Source organism: Emydura macquarii, unplaced genomic scaffold (genome assembly GCF_026122565.2).
Source record: "Emydura macquarii macquarii isolate MOO-44397 ecotype Brisbane River unplaced genomic scaffold, CSIRO-AGI_Emac_v2 contig_476, whole genome shotgun sequence".
Lineage (NCBI taxonomy): Eukaryota > Metazoa > Chordata > Testudines > Chelidae > Emydura > Emydura macquarii.
Window position 1 is genome coordinate 476,716 of NW_027130613.1, and position 21,723 is coordinate 498,438.

Genomic DNA, 21,723 nt, shown 5'->3' on the forward strand with positions numbered 1-21,723 from the left:
GATTTCCAATCAACACTGGTTGTTTTGGAGTAAAACAAAAATTTTGGGTCTGTGACCTGACACTTCAAGAGACCATAATGATACTTCTTTTGGTTAGTTACCATGCAAAATTGACCATTTCCAGCATAGGACACCTTCTCCATTGGAGCTTTCCATGTTGTCAGCCTCACCAGGCATAACAAAAACGATGTTTTGTGATTCTCCCTGGAATCCACACATGACAGTATTTGTTTCAAATACATTACAGCTACAAATGTACTGAAGCCCTTTTCAGAGCAACAGGCCATCTGTGGAACTTTCCAAGTTTAAGTCGGAGTGTGAGATTACCACGGGAGGCACATTGATCCGTTCTCTGTAGATGTTATCTTCCAGGTGACCTATGAACTGGACAGCTGCCAATTGCTTGTACACATCCTTCTTTGGATCAAACATTGAGTGAATGAGACACACAAGGATTGTGCCATTGTACCTTTTTTTTTTTTTTTTTTTTAAAGAACTGTTTTGGTTGGGGTGTGGTGTCACAGATCCCATATGTCTTATTGTTTTTAATGATAAATGCTGGCAAAGATCCAAACATGTGGATTGCTTTCCTTCTAACCCCTGAAAACATTTAGGACAATACCAACTTAGTAATTGTTTATCTTTGATTAGGTTTGGAACCCTTTTGTGTAGTTTCTATTAATTTTCCCTGTTTCACAGTATATTTCCAATTTAAATTACCTTATATTTTTCACATTTTAAATTAGGTGAGGGTTTTACTTCTGTTACTCTCTTCCAACTTCAAACAATGTTTACTACATTAATACTTAAAACATTTACCATATGAAGGAATGAGTCCATTGAAACATTTCCCACAGGTTTGGGATGCATTTTTAAGGTAACCATACGACCTGGATTAATTGCAATAGTTTCTTTCATTTCTTCCTTTGTAATTTGCGTCAAATGTTCAGTTAATTGATCAAGTTCATGTCGCCACACTTTTTGGTCTTGAGTGGTAGGTGGTTCTTGATTTTGGCTTAGTCTTACCCTTGAAGCAACAATAAGGGTGTAGTAAATCAGAAATACCAATGTCCATTTTATGATGGTTAGTTGCTGGACTTCAGCGGCAACTGTAGCAAACTGCTGTTCACCTAGCTCTTGAGGAGGAAGCTGCTCCTGAAACCTGAATGATTGATTATCATGAAAAATTTTGTTTTTATTACGCTTGCCTCCTGTTACCTTAATTTTATACACTGCTGAACCGAGTTTATCGATGATTCAGAATGGTCTGATCCATCGATTACACAATCCATGCTTTGGTGCCTTTCCTTGTATGTTAACAACATTACCAGATTACCAACTTTCCAAGTATTCTCTCTTTGAGTATTATCAAAGTAGGCTTTTGCCTTATGTCAAGATTTCCCCAATTTAACAGCTACCTGCATTTGGACCTGATTTGAATTATGTTGCAGATTTTGCAGGTATGTATCCATTTTTATTTCCTCTAGTTGAGTGCCACTAGTGTGCCAAATCAAGTGTTCTGGTAGCCGCATGTTTCGGCCTGTCATCACCTCAAAGGGTGTTTTATCAGTAGACGCAGCAGGTGTTGCTCTCAATGCCATTAGAATTAAAGGCATGAGGGTATCCCAGTTACGTCCATTGGCATCTAGTTTCCTCAACATTATTTTTATAGTTTGATTGGTTCGTTCCACCATCCCAGATGACTAAGGTTTATATGGGATGTGTAGTCTCTGCGGGACTTCCATTAATTTAAGGCAGTTCTTAAAGAACTGTCCAGTAAAATGTGATCCCTGATTTGATTTTACTTTACAGGGATCTCCATTGAGAGAAAACTTGTTTTACTAGTACCTTGGCTGTGGATTTTTCAGAGTAGTAAACTTTGCTGCCAACCATTAGATGTATTTTAACAGTGAAGCATACTTGATGGGTGATCCATCCGAAGATGTGAATCCATTAGTTTCCCAATATGGTAGAAACTCTGTAAGAGAGTTGCACATCCATGCTGAGTCTGAAAACAGACAAATGTTTTGATGTGTAGAGATGTAGTAGTGGTGTTGGAAAAATTGCACATTGTTCCAATACACAAGCTACTGCTGCTAATTCAGCATATTGGGCCGAATGTGGTGTGCATGAGAATGCCTTCTCCCCAGGTTCTCCTTTTTCTTCTGGTGGAATTGCATAAATTCCGAACCCAATATAATGTTTTCTTTATGATAGTAACTAGATCCATTCACAAAAAGCTGGTACCCTTAAAGGAACCTTTTTGTATTAAGGGTAGGAAACATTTTCTTGCCTCCCCCCTTTGATGGTGTTGTGCAGTATTTGGACACATATGTGTTAGAACAGACTTAACAGTTTGGTTTCTATATGGTTTGGCTTGATTTGGATAAGGGTATTGTTTTTGAGCTGGTAAATCTTCTCCTTCTACAATAGCAGTGACTGCCATGTATCCACAATTATATTTGTGTGTAGCAAATACATGTTCGCAGAGCAGAACTTGTAACTTAGGTTGGTCTGCGTGTTTAGCCACTATTTTTTTTTCATGTTGTAGCCTTCTGGTTCTGATTTCTCCTCTGGAGACACCATGCCACATTTAAGCATGGTCACTGGTGGGTTGTCAATTGCCTGTTCTGTAAAATATAACAACTGATTAATCAAATCAAGAACACTTTTTTTTGTTTGTATAGGAAATTGGATGCTAGTAAGCTATTTTATTTATTTATTTTTTTTATTTATTTATTTTGTGGGGGGGGTTGCCAATTTCATTAGGGCAAAGATGTGAATTCTTTGCATGTGACCTATTTGCATTTTGATAGGTTTAAATAATATTGTTATGACCCAGTTATTTGCAAAAGTTGATAGCACTTTTGTCTGTCTTGAAGACAGAGGAGAAGAATAATTTTAATTATTATACATGAATAGTGCAATTAGCATTGCTGCCACAGTATTTATAATAACTTTATGTAGCAGCCCCTACTACTGCAGATAATGTGGGTCTTCCACTTGCATCCTTGTTTAAAGGGGCCTAATGGCGTCATACCAAATATTCTGCAGACAAGTTGTCCACGGTTCTCCAGCCATCTCCTCAGGTGCAACTAACCCTTTAACAGGGGAAACTGTCCATGGGAGAGAAGAAAATGAGTTAATGGAGGCCACAGGACGATTTGAGTGTACTGGGCCTTAGCTTTCCAATATTAGCTCAGTTAGACTTGTCCAAAGTTTTCGGACATCCTGGTGTTGTTCCTCCAAAGTTTGTTGCATCACTTTTAGCATTGGCATGACCACATCTTCACTTTGACAGGGCGGTGATCTGAATCTCTGCGATCGTGATTGGTTCTTGGCTGTGTCTGAAAAGAAAGAAACACGATCCCGGAACCCCACATAGGGTCCGAACGTATAACCCTGTCGAGGGACACGCCCACTCGAAGATCCAGGATTATTCCGTTGGTTAGAATTATTTTGCCAATGTTTGTTTCCAGGGAATTTAGAAACACTTTGGCATATTCCTTGAGGTGATGTCCTCAAAGGTCCCTCAATTTTTACTGTGGGATTGGTGTGTGGCTCCTGAAGCGTTGCAACAGGGAGCCCACGCCGACCTAACTTAAGGCCTCCTTGAGAATGTGCTTTAGCCAATAAGGCCAATGCATCCTTCAAGGAAGTGTCATCATTGACATGCATATTAACCTTTTCCTGCAGCTGTGGGAGAGAATTGTTAATTAATAAACTAACATATTGTGGCCCATCTATGTCCTTTTCCATATAACTGTGCCAAGCTGCACTTAACCGAAGATGAAATTGATGTGGAGATTCATTGGGTCTTTGCTTTAAATTCGATAGGATAGCTACTCCAGCTTGTCCTGGGTGCTGATTATGTTCCAGTAAGGCTACTGTTTCCTTAAAAGTTTTCTCTCCTACTCTGTATTCAGGGGGTAATGTACTCCACAAAGCTCGATTTACTGTGAGCTGTAGGAGTTTAACCCAGTCTTCTCTCGGTAATCCAAACACTTTTGCCTTCTCTTGTACATGTTGTGCATGTACTGCAACAGAACTGTCCTCCATTATTCCTATTTGCTTAGCCACCAAATCAAGGGTCTTAATATCTGTAACTACTGCCACAGGACAATTTGAATTTGAATCTGATCTGATAATTTCTGGGGTTTGATTCTCCAATTTGGGAGATGAAGTTCTTTTATTCTGATTAGTATGCTCTTCATTAGAACTATTAGAGCTTTTTGTTGAACATTCTTCTGGGGTAGCTGGTGGATCAGGGTAGGTTTTTATTAAAGTTTTACATTCCCTATTTAAGGCTTCCCCCCACTGGTGCAGGACATTTCCTAGTTCCTGAAGAGGTATAGTTGAGTGCTTTACAGGTACACCAGGAGATACTAGCATATACCAAGAGGGTGGTCTTGGATCATGAAATTCAAAGGATTTAGGCAGTGCTTGTAATGATTGTTCAAATGATACCAAATGTTCACCTGAAGGTGCTAGAACTTTTAAATCATATGGTGCCAATGTAACATTAGGTTGGGGTACAGGGATAACATCCCTGTGCTGTTGCCTTACTTTCTGTTGCAATTTAGAAATTACTATATCACAGGCACTAGCTGCTTGTGTTACTTGGGAAACTGCATCTTTGGTAGAACCCAGACAGGTAGTGGACCGAAGAAAGGAGAGAAAACAGAAAGAAGGAGAGGGAATCCCTTTCTAAACACAACCGCGTAAGACTAAAGAAATAAAAAGAACTACAAAAATAAGGAAAGAAATTCTAGAATAAATGATAAACTAAGAAAGGCAGGAAGCTGAGAATAAGTGAACATGTGATTATTCCATTGAGCTGCAGGCAGCAGGTCTGTGCCTCCCCATCTGCCCTTGTTTGGTGGCATCAGGTGCTGCTCTGAGCAGGCATAGACCTGTGGACACTGCTTTGAATCCTCCAGTCGAGAGTTCACAGACATGTGTGTATCCTATGACTGAGCATGCATAGGGACATATCCTCAAAGAAGAAGGGAACAGTTAGTCTCTTTACTCCACTGCAGATTGGAAGAGTTGCAGGTAAACGCCACATGAGTTTCCCCAAAATACAGGAAGTCAAGGAATGAATTAATCCTGTGATCCCCCCGCCCCTCATCCAGCCCTTAATTATGAACAAACAATATGACTTACCTGCGACATTCTTTCACGGTGCTTGGCTTCGAGTCTCTCCTTGGCTTTCTGGAAGTGGGCGTGCTCATTCTCATCACCAGGTGTCTCCAAGTATTTGTCAACAGCATCAGGAGTGCTGGCAGCTGTGGTGGGGACTAGGGTAGGAGTTTTATAGGAGAAAGGGAAAAAAGCACAATTTCCAGTTGAGTATAAATAAAGTTCTTCTGAACACAGGAACGAGCATCGTTCTTTTTCCAGTAGAGTGAAGCCATTCAAGTAAACTCTGTCAGGAGACTAGCTTTAAAAAACGTCTCTATCAAATATATAGAAAAAAAATTGTGGCCTAGGAGAAAGATTTCACTCTTTTTTATAACTCAGGAAAAACTCTTTCACTTGGTACCATGTTACTTAACAGATGAGCGATTGGCAAAGGAAACATGCAAAGAACAAACACACTTGGCACTACCTTAGGTGCATAAACTGACAACAGACGTGTTTTTCAAAACCACATATTTTATTTATTTAGTTCTAAAGATTAAAAACAAACATGCGCAACAATACAAACACACTTTAAAGCATCTACAGAGACCATGTAAACCACAACCATACTGCAGTCCAATGAAATTCTATTCAAAACCCCTCTCAATGGCATTTTGTCCTCATAAAGATGTGCTTTGTTCTCAGTAACTTCGGTTAGAAACCCCTATGCTATAAAGTTGATTAATGCATTGGAGGGTTAACTAGAACACTTTTTTTGTTTTTTGTTTATAGGAACTCCTATGAGATAATCAATCGATATGTATTTCACTAGGGGCAGGGACAAGAATTGAATTTCAGGTTATTTAAAATGAGTGGACAACAGTTCTTCGGAGATTCAGTAGCAACCATTTACTGCTAAGTAATAAAGGAGAATTTTTCCTATTAGAGATTTAGCAAACATCATGGGCACCACAAACCATCTCCTATACTGCAATTTTAGAGTTATTCCATAATTTTTATTGCCCTCTACCATATTTTGAAAATTTTAAGATTTCATTTAAACAAAAAACATCTATTGCAAAGGTGCAGCCATAACAATAATGGAAACAAATATAGCCCTTCAGCTGCAAAAAGTGGAATCCTTCTCTATTACATTTACATGTAGTCTTCAAATCTGATTGAGTCTAGTATTTGTTTTATTATGAAGTACAGACTATTTCTTTTTACTATTTTTATTTTCTTTGTTCTTTGCCTGAAACCCCAGTGTGAATGAAATGTTAAATTATATAATTAGAATGCCAAAGAGTCAGGAAATGCAAAAGCTGTAGTATTTTCTATTCATGGAGTCATTATGCAATTATGATATAATGTAAATATAGCCCTATAATTCAGCCACTTACACATATTCACCCACATGGATAGTAGCCCACATACATTAATTAATCATAATATTTTGTACGTATGTGGTGTTTTACAAACAATAGTTCTTACAACAATCTTGTGAAGGAAGCAAGGAATTATCCCTAATTAACAGATAAGGAAACTGTGACGCAAAGATTCACTTACTTGCCTAATACCGTGGAATCAGGCAGTTTCAGAGTCAAGGTTAGAACTCAGAAGTGTTCCTGGCTCCTGATTCTTTGCTATGCTCACCCAACCAATCTGTCTCCAGTTGTCATGCCACTAAGCATAATTTTAAATCCATGAACATACACTTACGTTGTTTGTGCTGAAAGCCCACGCTGTTTTTATTTTAAAACTTTTATAGAGTGTCTAAAATTTACAAGGTAGCTTTACAAATGCAAGATAAGGCAAATAATTTGTTTCAAATATAAAAGATTCCTGCTATGAAACAGTGTTCTCTATTGGAAAAAATTATTAGCACTGATGATTTCCACCTATGATCATTTGGAATTTCAACTGAGTGAAGGGAAAACTTTTTGTGTATTTTGCAAAGTATTTAAAAAATCCAATTTTCTACCTTTGCGCTTAATGTTTGTCACATGCTGAATTTAATTGATATTCTCCATGTATTTCTCTTTGCTGAACAAAACTTATTCAAAAGGAAAAAAGGAAAATTAAAATATGTATCATGAAAAGTTTTAAATGGAAAAGAGTGATTGACTGAAATAATTATGCAATAAATATGTATGCAAATATAACCTTCAATTTATTGCACAGAAAAAAGTTCATGGGTATTAGGAATAATAGAAGATCAATCAAGCCATGTATACATTTAGGGAACAATTTTCAACAGCTTATCTTCCATGCAGGTATCTAAATAAGGGGCAGATTTCAGAAATGAAATATCCAATTTCCAGTGGGATACTGAAGATCATATTTTCTAAAGCATATTGGGTGCTGAACTCTTTTGAAAATATGGCCCCAATTGTGTGTGCTGAACATTTAAAAAAAAAAAATCCAGCCACTCGTTATGTGGTTATGATTCTTCACTGATGCTAATCTACCTGTGGTAGTAACTGTGGAAGTTGTAGTAAGAGACAGATCAGACTTTTTACCGACATATCACTTAACCCTGCTCAGAGCAGCTACCAATGGTGGAAAATAATGGTTATGAAGTTTCCTAGTAGAGGCACAGCTGACATAGCTGCATCTAACAAAGAATGCAGATCACACTTACAAGATGGGGGGAACTGTATCCTGAAATAGTGTGACACTGAAAAGGACTTTCGTGTCACCAAGATACACAACTGAACAACAGCTCCCACTGGGATGCTGTAGGTAAGAGGGATAAAGCAATCCAGTTCGTATCCAGTTCTGGAGTCCAAAGGAGGTTAAAAAGTAAACAAGGATTCAGAAAAGACCCACAGAAATGATCTGAGGTCTAGAAAACGTCTTATTTAGTTTATCCAAGAAAAGGTTAAATCGTAACTTGATAAAAAAGAACCTATGTAGGGAAAAGCTTTCTGATAGTAAACTGCTCTTTAATTTAGCAGAAGAAGGCATAATCCGGTCTAATGGCTGGAAAGCTAGATAAATTCAGACTAGAAATAAGGTGCACATTTTTGTGAGGGCAATTAACATTTGGAAAAAAAAACTTTCCCCTGGACATGGTGGAGTCTCCATTACTTGATTCTTTAAATCAAGACTAGATGTCCTTCTAAAAGATAAGCTATAACTCAGCTACAAGGGAGGGGTGAGGTTCAATGGCCTGTTTTATGTAAGAGTCCTTATGGCCTTAAAATCTATTCAACTGATTTACTGTTGCTAACAAAACCGGTGGGATTGCAGCAGTGCACAGCATCCAACACCAGCCACCTTACTTCTGTCACACACAATGCACCACACACACAGGGCGTAAGCAACCCTGCAAGTACTGAAGCACCAGGAATATTGCAGTCATCTCAGAGTACTCCCTTAGCAGGTCCATAATGTCTGTAATGTAAGTCTATTTGCACCTGTTCTCATTTTTGGTTTATTCTATTGCTTGCTTTCAATGGTTCTGTCCTGCACGAGAAGCTGCGTGTACATTTCAAGAGGCAAGGCCTATGCCCTGCTATGCACCCATACTTGCAACCAGAATGAAAGAGTCAGCAGCAACCACATGTGGCCTGGTGTATATTAAGACAAGCACTGCCAGCTTTGGGTCACTCTGCCTGAGGAGCCAAGGAACTTGATTTTATCTTTTTTTGGCAATTGTCTTCAATTTTTAAGTTTTAACTCTGGGCCCTCCCATTTTATTTTCTAGATGAGTAACTGTTTCCCCCTCTCTCTTGAGTCCTCTCCCTGAGAGACAGAAGCAGAAGTGATTTAGGCCAGTGGAACCCGTGGCAAAATAGGGACGGGAGAGAACTGAGAACAACAGAATCCTGCACACAGCCATTAGACCAGTGACCCATCCAGTGCTCTGAGCTGTCAAAGGCATCACTGAAGAGTGTGCAGGAGCACTAGGGGAGTCAAATGGGACTATCAAATGAAATGATAAAGCTGGCACGTCAATGCTAGCTGTCAACACTAGTCCAGCACCAGTCAAAGTAGAATCCCAATGGTGGCGTGTATGCTTGGTACTACCGTTAGAAAGTGTGTGCAGATGGGTGGAACTGAAATTGATTAAAGGAAAAGTTTAGAGTGTATATTAGAACAGAATATTATTAACAATGAGATTCATTAGAATGTGGAATAGTCTCCAAGTTGAAAAGGGAAAAGTCTTCTTGCTTGTGTCATTTAAAACTAGCACTTGGTTACCTGTAGGGAACAATCCTGCAATGTTGGGTCTTTTCCATTTCTTATCACTATGATTAGGTAGTGTTTTATAATTAATGTATTGGTGTTCAGAAGTTAATTCACATTAGCTTGCTTTTAAAAATGGTAACCATTTTAAAATAAAAGGCAGAACATCAGTCAACCTGGCATAAGAGACTAGTAAAAACCTTTAAAAACACAGATCTGCTTAAAAATCAAGGTCACCGTGAAATTTATTTATTTATTTCGTGTATTCACAAAGTCCCAAAACAATTATATGAGAGTTCCTCACTTCTATATCTCAAAGAATATCAAAACCGCACAGTGCTGGACTAATAGCAGTTTAAAGATTCCTAACTTACAACAATCAACAAAAAAAGAAGACAAAGAAACAATTACAACAGCACCACTCTACTCTTACATAAGCAGAAGTATTTGTCAAAATCCTTCACGCAAATTTAATTTTCATTGGCAACATTAAATGATATAGGTGTATCACAGACTATTTTTTTTCAGGTCCAACTGCAAATGCTCTTGGGTAGACATCAATAGCATGTAAGAGTACCTTAAAGATTTGGTTTTTTTGCAATCTGCAATCTGTTCTCATTTTATGAAGATCCCAGTAATTAGAGGAAGCTTCAATTTTCTATGCTGTGTGTTCAGTCAGTTAAATTAGGTGTACTGAGTATGCAATAATTGCTATGTGAAATCTAAAAGAAAAAAATATGTGCAAACTTGCTGATGGGTAGGGGAGAAAAGAGCCTTTTCCCTATTCATAATGGTCTTTTCTTCATGAATAATGACGATGGCATTCTTTATAGATTTCTGGACAGGTGGCTTAGTCGATATAAGCATCAGATTTAATAAAATAAAATTTAAAAAAAAAATCTAAGCTTCCTGGAAACAGACTTAAATCTCAACAGGGCCCACTGTGTACCTTGTCTTTTGCAGGTTACGAGTCTTTCAAATAAGATAATAAAAGATGCGGCCCCCTCCACCTTCTTCCCCCCCATTTTTTTTTTTTTTTAAAGTAAGAGTGTCCTTGGTCAAATTTTCCACTTCCCAAAAGTGATACTGTAAGTGTTGATAAAAGCGACTTATGTAAAAGTGCCAAACACACCATTACAGAAGTACTTGTAAGTACAGTATGCAATGGAAAAAAATGGTTATTAACCTTCCATAACTGTTGTTCTTCGAGATGTGTTGCTCATGTCCATTCCAAGTAGGTGTGTGCACACTGCATGCTCAGTCACTAGAAGATTTTTCCCCTAGTGGTATCCTTAGGGTCGGCTCTGGAGCCCCCGGAGCGATGCCTTCATGGCGCAGTATATTGGGCCCTGCCAACCCCCTGCCTCTTCAGTTCCTTGCTGACTCCAACAGAGGGGTAAGCGGGTTGGTCTTGGAATGGACATAAGCAACACATCTCGAAGAACAACAATTATGGAAGGTTAGTAACCGTTTTTTTTTCTTCAAGTGCTTGCTTATGTCAATTCCAAGTAGGCGACTCTCAAGCAGATCCATAGGAGGAGGGGTCAGAGTTCAATGACCTGGGGATTGCAGTACTGCTCTTCCAAATGCAGCATCATTTCTGGCTTGCTGTGTAATAGCATAGTGTGCAGTGAAGGTGTGAATAGATGACCAATTCGCAGCTCTACAAATGTCTTGGATTGGGATCTGAGCAAAGAAGACTGCCAAGGACGCCTGCACCGTTGTGGAGTGAGCAGTCAGTGCTGGGGCAGGTACTTTTGAAAATTCGTAACACGTCTGGATACAGGATGTGATCCATGAAGAGATTCTTTGTGCTGTTACCGGAAGGCCTTTCATCCTATCTGCTATTGCTACGAAGAGCTGAGCTGTTTTCCTAAAAGGTTCAGTCCTTTCGATATTAAAAGCCAAAGCCTGCCTGACGTACAGAGAATGCAGCCTCTGTTTATGGCGTGTGGCTTTGGATAGAAAACTGGGAGGAATATGTACTGGTTTGTGTGGAATTCTGACAACACCTTCAGAAGGAAAGCTGGGTGAGGGCATAGCTGAAACTTGTCTTTGAAGAAAATCGTATAAGGAGGCTCAGACGTGATGGCCCTGATTTCAGAAACTCTCCAGGCCGAAGTTATGGCTATTAGAAAAGCTACCTTCCAGGAAAAACAGAGAAGCAAGCATGTTGCTAGAGATTCAAATGGAGGCCCATCAGTCTTGATAGTACAAGGTTAAAGTCCCATTGGGGAATCAACTGAGGCATTTGAGGGTATAACCTGTCTAAACCTTTTAGGAAACGCCCCACCATAGGGTTGGTGAAGACTGAAAGGACTGCAACCCAAGGATAAAAAGCCGACATTGCAGCCAGATCCTGACTAATGACACTGACAGTCTTTGCTGCTTCAGATGTAACAGATAGTTCAAGATGAAGGGTATTGATGACAGCACAGGCAGAGTACCCTTCTGCATTGACCAAATGGAGAATCTCTTCCACTTAGCTAGACAAGTGGTGGAAGGTTTTCACCTGCCAAGGAAGACCTCTCTGATTGGTTCCGAGCACTCTAATTCCAGAGGATTCAGCCAGGGAGATTCCATGCTGTGAGATGAAAAGACTGGGGTGATGAAGGTGGCTGTGGTCCTGGATGATCAGGTCCAGAAACAGAGGCAGACTAATTTGAATTTCCACTGGTAGGCTGAGGAGCATGATGCACCAGTGTTGGCGCGACCAGGCTGGAGCTACCAGAATTACGGAGGACCTTTCCTTCCTGACCTTCAAGAGAACCTTGTGAATGAGTGGGATAGGCGGGAATGCATAGAACAGATGGCCTATCCATGGAATGAGGAATATGTCTGCGATTGATCCCGGACTGTGATTTTGGAAGGAGCAGAACTGTAGGCACTTTCTATTGTGTTTTGTCGCAAGCAAGTCTATGTAGGGAACTCCCCAATGCTGGAAAATGTTGTTCACCACATCCGGGTGGAAGAGACCACTCGTGGTTGGAGAAAGACCTGCTGAGGTGGTCCGCCAATTCATTCTGAGACCCAGGAAGGTAGATTGTCTCATGGTGTCTCCAGTGGGCTATGCAAAAGTCCCACAATGTAAGGGCTTCCTGGCACAGAAGAGGAGAGTGCTCCACTCAGTCTGTTAATATAGAACATCGCTGTTGTATTGTCTGCCATGACTGATAAACATTTGCCTTCCAGGTGGCTTGGAAGGTCTGACAGGCCAAGCGTACTGCTCTCAGTTCTTTTATGTTGACATGAAGTGAGAGCTCTGCTTAGGACCAGAGGCCTTGGGTCCTGAGCCCTCCTAGATGAGCGCCCCAGCCCATTGCTGAAGCATCAATGACCAGGAACAGCGAGAAGAAGGGGACTCCGACCGCAGATTGAGCCACCACTGGAGGGACTTGATCACAGAGGGAGGAAGTGAGACTACCCTATCTATGTGGTCTTAGGACAGATGGTACACTGAGGCTAGCCACGTCTGGAGTGGCCTGAAATGTAGTCTTGTGTGCTGAACTTGCATGCTGCCAAGTGCCACCCTGGATGGACCTACAGGAGCTAAAATGTCCACCATGGAGTCAGCGCTCTCAGATACCTCTTCAATCTGGAGCCCTAAATTCTGCACCACCCTCCTCAAGAGCCCCTAATGAGCCCTGCTGATGTCTGCAATTGGTGCTACTGAAGGACCTGCTACTTCTTCGTCTGGAGACAAAGATGATGAAGCTCTGGCCAGGGTAAGGCACTGTTTTTGACCTTCTGCCCCCAAAGGGTCCTGTGGTGCTGACTACTCGAACTCCGTGCTGGGCTTGACATCATGTTCGGTGCTAGATTCAGTGGTGGGTCCAGTGCCGTGTGGCAGTTCGTGACCTGATTGAGGAGGGTGATGTCTGCTCCTGGAGGCAAGCGATAGTGACCGTCCCAACTGCAACACCTGAGTTTGGTGGAATGCCCACGGAATCCAAAACAGCCACTGGGCTGGCATTTACCACAGTGGTGGCCAAGGCATGGGAAAGGTCTGATTGACCTTGATCCTTTGGTGATAGCTCTCTGACCGGTGCCAGCTTCTTCTTGAAGAATTCGACTCCATTTCAGAGTCAGAGCCTGACAGATCGCTTCGTGGGGACCAGGACAGTGCAGTGCATAATGATGCTGGGGAGCGGTGCCAGGGAGAGGGTTACCGCAGCATCATAGCCAGTTTTCCCCTGGATGGCACTGGGTGCTTTTTCAGTGCCAGTGATCTGGGTCCTGAAGCACGCTCGCGCCTGGGAGGATTATGGCGGCGCCATGCTCTCTGTCAACTCCCTGCCCGCTTCAAAAGTCTCTGGCATGGCGGGAAGCTGTAATTCCTCTTTGTGGCTCTCCTTGGTTGGGAAGTCCAAAGGCCCCAGACTTGATGGACCCCTCCGAGGTGGGAGTCAATGGTACTGTGCCGAAGTAACAGAACTTGAGTGGCCTGACACAGGTTGCACTCCACCCAAGCTCTTATGCCCAGTTGTTTTGGGTGTCAGTGAGCACCCCCTGTCCATTTTCTTCTGCTTCTTATGCGGTACAGGGGATTGTAAGCAGTGCTGCGTCCCTCTGCATGAGGTGTCCCTTGGTGCTGGGGGTCTCTAGACATACAGTCCTTCAGTGCCATCTCTCGTTTGGACACCGGTGGGCTCTGCACCGAAGCCAACGTACTAGGTGTCAGCTCAGCTGGGCTCAGCACTGAGTGTGGTCAGAGAGTTGCCTTCATTAAAATTAACTTTAATCCGATTCCTCTCCTTCTTTGTTCTTGGGCAGAATCCCCTTCAGATCTCACAGCAAGCCCTCTGATGGGTCTCTCCGAGACACTTCAGACAAGCAGTATGGGGATCGCTCCTAAGCATCTGTTTTTTGCAAGTCCTGTATGGTTGAAAGCCGGGGTCACCCTGATAAGTGGGGTCCTAACTCCTCTGCCTATATTAATTATAAACTAACAAACTATTTTACCTATTTACAGGTATCGGTTTAAAACAACCACTCGGGGAGCGCTCGCAGAGCAAGAGAAGACCAATGTTCCAGTGACTGTCATAGGCGATAAGAAGGAACTGAAGAGGCAGGGTGTCAGCAGGGCCCTATATATGGCGCCATGAAGGCATGACTTCAGGGGGCTCCAGAGCTGACCCTATGGATATTACTAGAGGAAAAACCTTCCGGTAACTGTACATTTGGTGCACACACACCTGCTTGAAATTGACATGAGCAAGCACTCGAAGAAGAATAGCATTTATATATTTATATAAGTGAAAGTACAAGAACAAATATATAAGTTCATGTACTTTCCATTCCTGCCTTTCCTGTAATTGTCTGGTTAATATATGAACAATTACCTAAATAATATAAGCCCATAGTGGAAGAGAAAGAAAAAGATGTGCCTATTGGGGCTGTTCTCTCAATGCAGGGCACTGAGAGGTATATGTCTGCCTGCTCTGCTGCACCCTCCCACACCCTGCTGACTCACCCCTCTTCTGGGCTGGGTCAGACAGGAAGTCTCCCTGCTGTTGCTGGTTGCAGTGACCAATCAGAAATGAACAGATGAGGCTGCCACCCTCCTCAGCAGGTAGAACAGCAGAGCCAATAGAAAAAGTGCTGCCAGCCGGAACTCAGAGTCTGAAGCTCCCAAATCTGGGACAGTGGATTCTGGGGCCCAACCAGAATCCGGGACAGTTGGGAGGGGATGTGATTGTTTCAAAAAAAGTATTTTAAAAAAGCACTTGCAAATGAAAAAAAAAAAGTTACTTGTGGTTTAGGTACCTTTAAAATCTACTTAAATACAAATATTTAAAATACTTAAGTATTTTGAAGTACTCTATATACTTGTACTTAGGTATGCACTTAAGTGTCAGGGAACACTGACTTCCGCACACATGCATAACAACTCTCCGATCTACTAGATAACTGGATTTCACTGGAGCGGGATATAATTTGTGAAGTGATTTGGGATGAATAGTACTATATGAACATAACTGAATATTCAGTGAATGAATAGATTACTTCTGAAATGCAATATATTTAATTATATCATCAATGTAAGATTAAGGCCAAAGATTTTTAGTCATTGACTAAACAAATTCAGATGCTTACGTTGTTCAACGTAAGCTTTCATTAATTCACCCTTTCCCACATCCGCCACTAAGTGTATTTATGGCATGTGTTGGGAAGATGGGTTTTCAATATTCTCTGTGCTAATTTAGGAGAGACACTGCTATACATGACAGTAATACAGTTCTTGTATGGACAAATTACTCAGTCTAAAGCTAGATAGTTCAGTCTGAGTATTACTGTCCCATAAAAAAGTCTAGAAAGCAAGCAAGCAAAATTATTACTGTAAAAGTGTGGTTTTTCTTAAAAAGAAATTTACTAGTTGAGAGATGGAACAAGACAAATCAAGGGAAAGAGAGGTATACTGGTCCATGGTAAGAAGCCATAACTTTATATTTAGGAGAAAGCAAGGGGATGCACAGAAATGTGCTGGAATATCACTAGAGGACGATCACCAGGTAATAAAAGGTTTACAAAGTTTTACAACGAATCTGATTTAATTAGCCATGATACAGCACGTACTGGATAATTTCATGCCCAGTGTGAGCCTCAAAATAGAGTGCCAGCAATAAAATTATAAATTGACTAGTCCTGAAAACGCCAAGGAAGACTGTGCATAGGGTTCTAAAATGAAGGACGGAAGCAGAGAAAACACCTCTATTCTCCTAACCCTCACTCCCTTCTCCAACTCCACTTCACATCCTCACCCATCAAGAGACATGAAGTCTAGCTCTCTAATCCTAACCTAAGGGGGGCAGTGTCTTCCCTTCCATAGAGAGGGACTCTCAAAGGTGATGCGTCAATGAAAACCAGGAGCGTTCCAACGTTCAGGACCTTTTCCTTGTGTCCAGTTAGTTTTTAGAAGATAACCGTGTTTTGTCCTGGTTTTTGGCATCCTCTACAAACTGGCTTCATGAAAGAGCAGAATGTAGAGCTCGCGAAATTGACAGCAGGCTGTCTATGTGCAGTGACCCTGAGGGATCACCATCCACAAGGCCTTCCATGTGTTGCCACCCTCTTCTTGTCTACTCCACTCACCCCCCAGTGAACCGCCAATTCTTGAACAAAACCCTGAGCTAGCCTTCCTCCACACAAGAGTCAAATCTACAGGATGGCAGGGGAGGAGACTGAGGTGGGTAGCTTACCTGAGGAGGATGACGGGGAGCAGTATGATTTATTATTTATATAACTGTAATGCCAGAGCCACAGTCGTAGACTAGGACTTCCGTGTGCTAAGTACTGCACAAGCCCAAAACAAAAGGAGACTGTCCCTGCCCCAAGGAGTTTGCAATCTGGAAAACTGATGGATACAGACAGACAGGTTGGGGAGTGCAAGGAAACAAAGAGACTACGCTGGTCAGCATGATCAGCAGCGGTCTTTGCACACCTAACTAGTGTCAAGTTTTTCTGACAGGCATCACGGAAAAGGAGAGCTGTAAGGAAGGATTTGAAAGAGGATGATGTGTTAGTTTCGCAAGTGTTTACGAGGAGCTTTTTCCAGGCATGAGGGGCAACACGGAAGCACTAAAACCATAACCTTAGGCCCACTGCCCCTGAAAACAGAGGCCTTTTTTGTCCACTTTGTAAATCTTGTTACTCTTCACTTTCTTTCCCCCACTGGCCAGCTTCTGGGCAGTCTCAGGCTCTATGCCCAGTCTGTCATCCCCTTCCTCTCCCAGTACACAGCCTGGTGTTTCACAGCATAAGTCTACAGCAGCATCAGCAGGAGGGTAGAGAAACAAGGGTAGAACAAGGGTGGAAGACTCCCAAGTCAGGTTGGCTGAAAGGTTCCTGTCTGGAGGGGAAGGAAAAGAAGGGGAAGCTTGACATAGCTGTTTGCCATGAGTCCTCAGTGTCTCTTCTCCCCATAACCAATCTCATATAGTTCGTTCACTGAAATGTCTAATTCTAAAGGTGACTTGAAAAGGAATTTTTTACACATGTGCTTTTATTGCTTCTCTATGACGCATAAAGGACGTCTGAAAAAGAGTTTGTATGTGCATGCGTGCGCACACAATTTTAGAGCTTACTTGCTTTTTCCCCTGACCGTTCTAAGATATGTAAGTCTAGTCTTCTCTGTTTTGCTGGAGGACTTTTAGGGCTCTCATCTATGTTTACCGTGAGCCCTTAATTAAAAAGGGATCTTTAGCAAATGCATTCCTTCTCCAAAGTGTTCAGTCAGACTTAAATGTATGTTCAAAACTTTTTAAAAAAATGCGTGACTCAAAACCCTTCTCACAGCCCTCCCCCATCTGCTCAGCTTTCAGCATCTTGACGCTTCTGATTTAATCATTTCACTATGTAAAAGATTGTTACAAGAAGGAGGGAGAAAAATTGTTCTCTTTAATCTCTGAATAGGATAAGAAGCAATGGGCTTAAATTGCAGCAAGGTTTAGGTTTAGGTTGGCCATTAGGAAAATCTTCCTAACTATCAGTGTAGTTAAGCACTGGAATAAATTGCCTAGGGAGGTTGTGGAATCTGCATCACTGGAGATTTTTAAGAGCAGGTTAGACAAACACCTGTCAGGGATGGTCTAATACTTAGTCTCACCATGAGCGTAGGGACCGGATTAGATGACCTCTTGAGGTCCCTTCCAGGCCTACAATTCTGTGATTAGTTCTCCATTTACCACATAGTCTTCCAGACTAGATAAATCCTGAATTTCTAATAAAAAACAACAAGAATTCCCTAATAAACCTCCTCCTCTATTTTCAAAGAAGCAATGAAGCCTCTCTCTGTACCGCCCCCCCCTTCCCTCAACCCCACTTGAGGTCATCTTTAAGGAAGTAGCTCTGCAGGGCGGAAAAACCCAACCAAACCAAATCCTTTTCTTATGTTATGAGAAAAATCTCCTGTCTTCAATCTCATTTTTACCCACATTCCTCAACACACTTTCTTACAAGGAGAATTGCAAGGGAGGGAAAGATAACCAGAAGGCTATTAGATTTTCACTGAGAGGGAGCTTTAAAAGGCATGGATAAGAGCTTCTGGATACTTATGTAAACTTACTGAGTCTTGCCCATCACTAGTCTTATTATAGTGATCCAGTTCTGATGCTAATATTTTTTAAGATTAAGTTCTGAGGTTCAGAAGATCTGAGATGTGACTAATCAGCACATTTGCTTGCACAAAAGATAAGTTCAGAGCACTAAATTGTGCTGATTACACTAACAGCTTGAAATTCCTGTCCTTGTTATAACTTTCTACTCCAGCTGCCCATTTTATAATTCATAATAAAAATGTATACTACCATTAAGACATTAGTTGATAGTAATGCCCAATTCTTCATCCATTTAATCTATATTTTTAGCATCTGGGGTGAATATGAACATTAGTTAACTTTTATTTATTTTGTCTTTCACATTCTTTCTTTTGACAGTTGGGATTTTTTTTTTTTAAGAAGAGAAGTGGAAAGTTTTTGAGAGCAAAATTTTGTTCAGAACTACTAATGGATTATCTACTACTAAAGCTCAATAATCTTGGACAGACTTAGTCATTATAAAATATGGGCCTGAACTGGGATGCTGCTTCAAAACCCTCCCAAACTTTAGAAAATTAAAGATCTGACCTCTGGAGCTGGGAAACATCTTCAATAAATACACTTTAAAAAAAGAACTCAAACATCATCTGTTGAAGCCTGACTTCAGGGCTATATACTACTCTTGTAACAGTGGATATCACTATCAGTATCTTTGTTTGACATTATCACAAAAGATCACAACAAATTTCCAATATTCCATTGGCTACCATATTAAGATGGAATTTAAGGGACACAGGAGTCACTCAAGTTAGAACTAGGCTAGACACCTAGGCTAATGTATTTTCAATTGGAAAAATAGCCATTGTGTCTTGAGCCCAGATTTTCAGAAAAATTTTCTCATGGGTTTGCTTTTGTTTTAAGATATTCATGGATTTAAATACAGCAATTTACAATTATAGTTAAAAGTAATGGAGTTACACATCCATGGCTTCTTGGAAGTCCTTTTTTTCAATTAATAGTTGTTTTTCTACTCATGTTTTTATTACCTTACCTCCTGTCTTGGCTTAAATGCCTGGTCACAAAAGCTTGTACAGTGGAGCCTCGTTATCTGATCTAACTGGGACGGGGCCAGATTGGATAATCAAAAATTTGGATAAACCCAACAATGGGCAAAGAGCTGCAGCCTAGACTATCAGCCCCATTTGGTTAATATGGTGAGCTGGATAATGAAGGCTCAGATAAACGAGATTTTACTGTATACTGATTCTCTCATATTTATTCAATTAAGTATTCTACAGCTTAATTATATGTCTTATCCTACCAACTTCTATTGATTTGGACAAAAACATTATTAACTGTGCAGGTATGGAAAATTACTTCATATTTAATGTTTTGAAATTTATATTTACATTCAAACTTATTTTGTAAAGCCTCAGCCTATCATTCTTTGAATGTTGCAGTTATATACCACTGCTGTACATCACAACAAAGCAGACCATCGAAATAATATGCAATTTGAGAGGAAGTTTACTACAATTCTGGGAAAAGACTAAGTTTACCTGAGTTTACCTTTCCCATACTATTCACCACTGTATGTACTGACATTGATACAGTCTTCTAGTTAGCACAAAGCGAACTTTCTGCATAACGCCTCTAAGATGCAGCCTTTCCTATTCATCCCCACAGCTAAAACTGTCATTCAGGCTCTCATCATCTTGCACCTTGATTACTGCAATAACCTTTTTAGGGCTTTGACAAATGCCATGTTGTCCTACTCCTATCCATTCAGAATACTATTGCAAAGATTGCTTTCCTAACCAGTTGCTTTGACCATGTCACCCCTCTGTTTGCATCCTTTCACTCACTCCTCATTCTCTAGCGCATCAAACATAAGCTGCTTGATTTCACTTTCAAGGCCGTTCATCACCTATCTCCACCCTACCTATCATTTCTCAGACATCACTGAAATGTTGTCTCCCACCTCTGATCAGCCCATGATACCAGCCTCCACCATCTGCATGTTAAATGTTCAAAGAAGCCCCTTCATGTTTCTTCCCATGTTGCCCCTCACCTTTGTAAACATCTGCAAAGCTACCTCATTATCCACTTTCAAATCCCTCCTTAAATCTCTCCTCTGATGTGATGCCTAAAAAAACCCCTTGACAAAGTTTAGGCTGCTGGGTGTGCCAAGACCACTGCCTACCATGCTGAACAATATGGTCGTAGTACAATGGGGTCCTGTGATGGTTCTCAGGGTATCCAGGACTTTGAGTCAACTTGTTAACCCCTGCTGTTGGCAAGAAGGGGGTCGTGCCTGTGGTGGCTCGGTGTTAGGTCTCTAACAGCACCAGCTTGTTAGCTACAAGTGCTCTCCTCCAGGCTAGGCCAGTCCTGTCTTTGCCTTGCAGGGTAACAAAGAAATGCACCCCAGTTCCCAAGTTCCCTTGAAGTATTCTCCTGTGACATCCAGCCCCTGACATGGGCTACTTGTAGAAATTACAGATCCTCTGTTCTGCGTGCAGTGTACCCCAGTTTAGCGGTTTTATCTTAAAACACTGCTCCTGTATAATGCACACCACTTGTGAGCGCTTATAATAAAACTTAAATAAATCTTCTGAAAGAAGAGAGTGTGATGGAAGCAAACGGTTACAATATAAAACAAAATTACAAAATGTGAGCTGAGGCCTACACTTATTAATCGTTACCTTTCCTACCTAATAAAGTAGTCCCCTTTCCCCAGCCCTCCTCTGCCCTCCCTCCGGTCAGTCTGTTGCAGGGCTGTCTGGCTTTACAGGAACCAGGATCCAATCTTTCATGAAAAACACCCCTGTTCAACAAAATGGATGCAGGGGGTCTTTCTCTGCCCTGTCACATACTGAATCAGTCTTTTGTCTTTATTCACAAACAGGGTGATCTCTGTCTGTTATAATGTTCCTTTGTACCTACATGTGGGGTTTTGATTATTTGCAGTTGTCTTGGATGGTTTTCCACTGGCTTTTCTGGGATGGGACAAGGGTAGGCGATTGAACAGTGCATTAGACAATTGGCCAGCCAGGGAGGAGTGCCCACTTCCTCTCACTTGAATGGGTTATCACCAAGACACATGATTACTTGGAGACTAATTTTTACTCCAAGACCATAAGGGCATAATTCTCAATATAATTACATCACTCCTTAAATATTACCCATGCACACATCTTGCAATGATTACGCAAGCTTTCATGGAGACCTTACAGACTACTCTTTATGGATAAATACCATGAAAACAGTGTATTAGGTGTAGTGAGTTTGTCAGGTCTGAGACAGGAGTTGGTTATAGAGAACAATGAACCCTTTGCCAGTTGGCACCAATGGACCTCTGTGCCACAGGCTC

General features: G+C 41.2%; 1 protein-coding gene across 4 annotated transcripts in view; it reads right to left on the minus strand.

Annotated features, from left to right (window-relative positions):
* APP (amyloid beta precursor protein) overlaps positions 1 to 21,723 on the minus strand; it is a 386,748-nt gene that overhangs the window by 102,039 nt on the left and 262,986 nt on the right. For all 4 annotated transcript variants that reach the window (XM_067538217.1, XM_067538219.1, XM_067538215.1 and 1 more), the window contains one exon: positions 5,167 to 5,300. In XM_067538217.1, the coding sequence (XP_067394318.1) occupies positions 5,167 to 5,300 (134 nt within the window). The remainder of the gene's footprint in view (positions 1 to 5,166; positions 5,301 to 21,723) is intronic.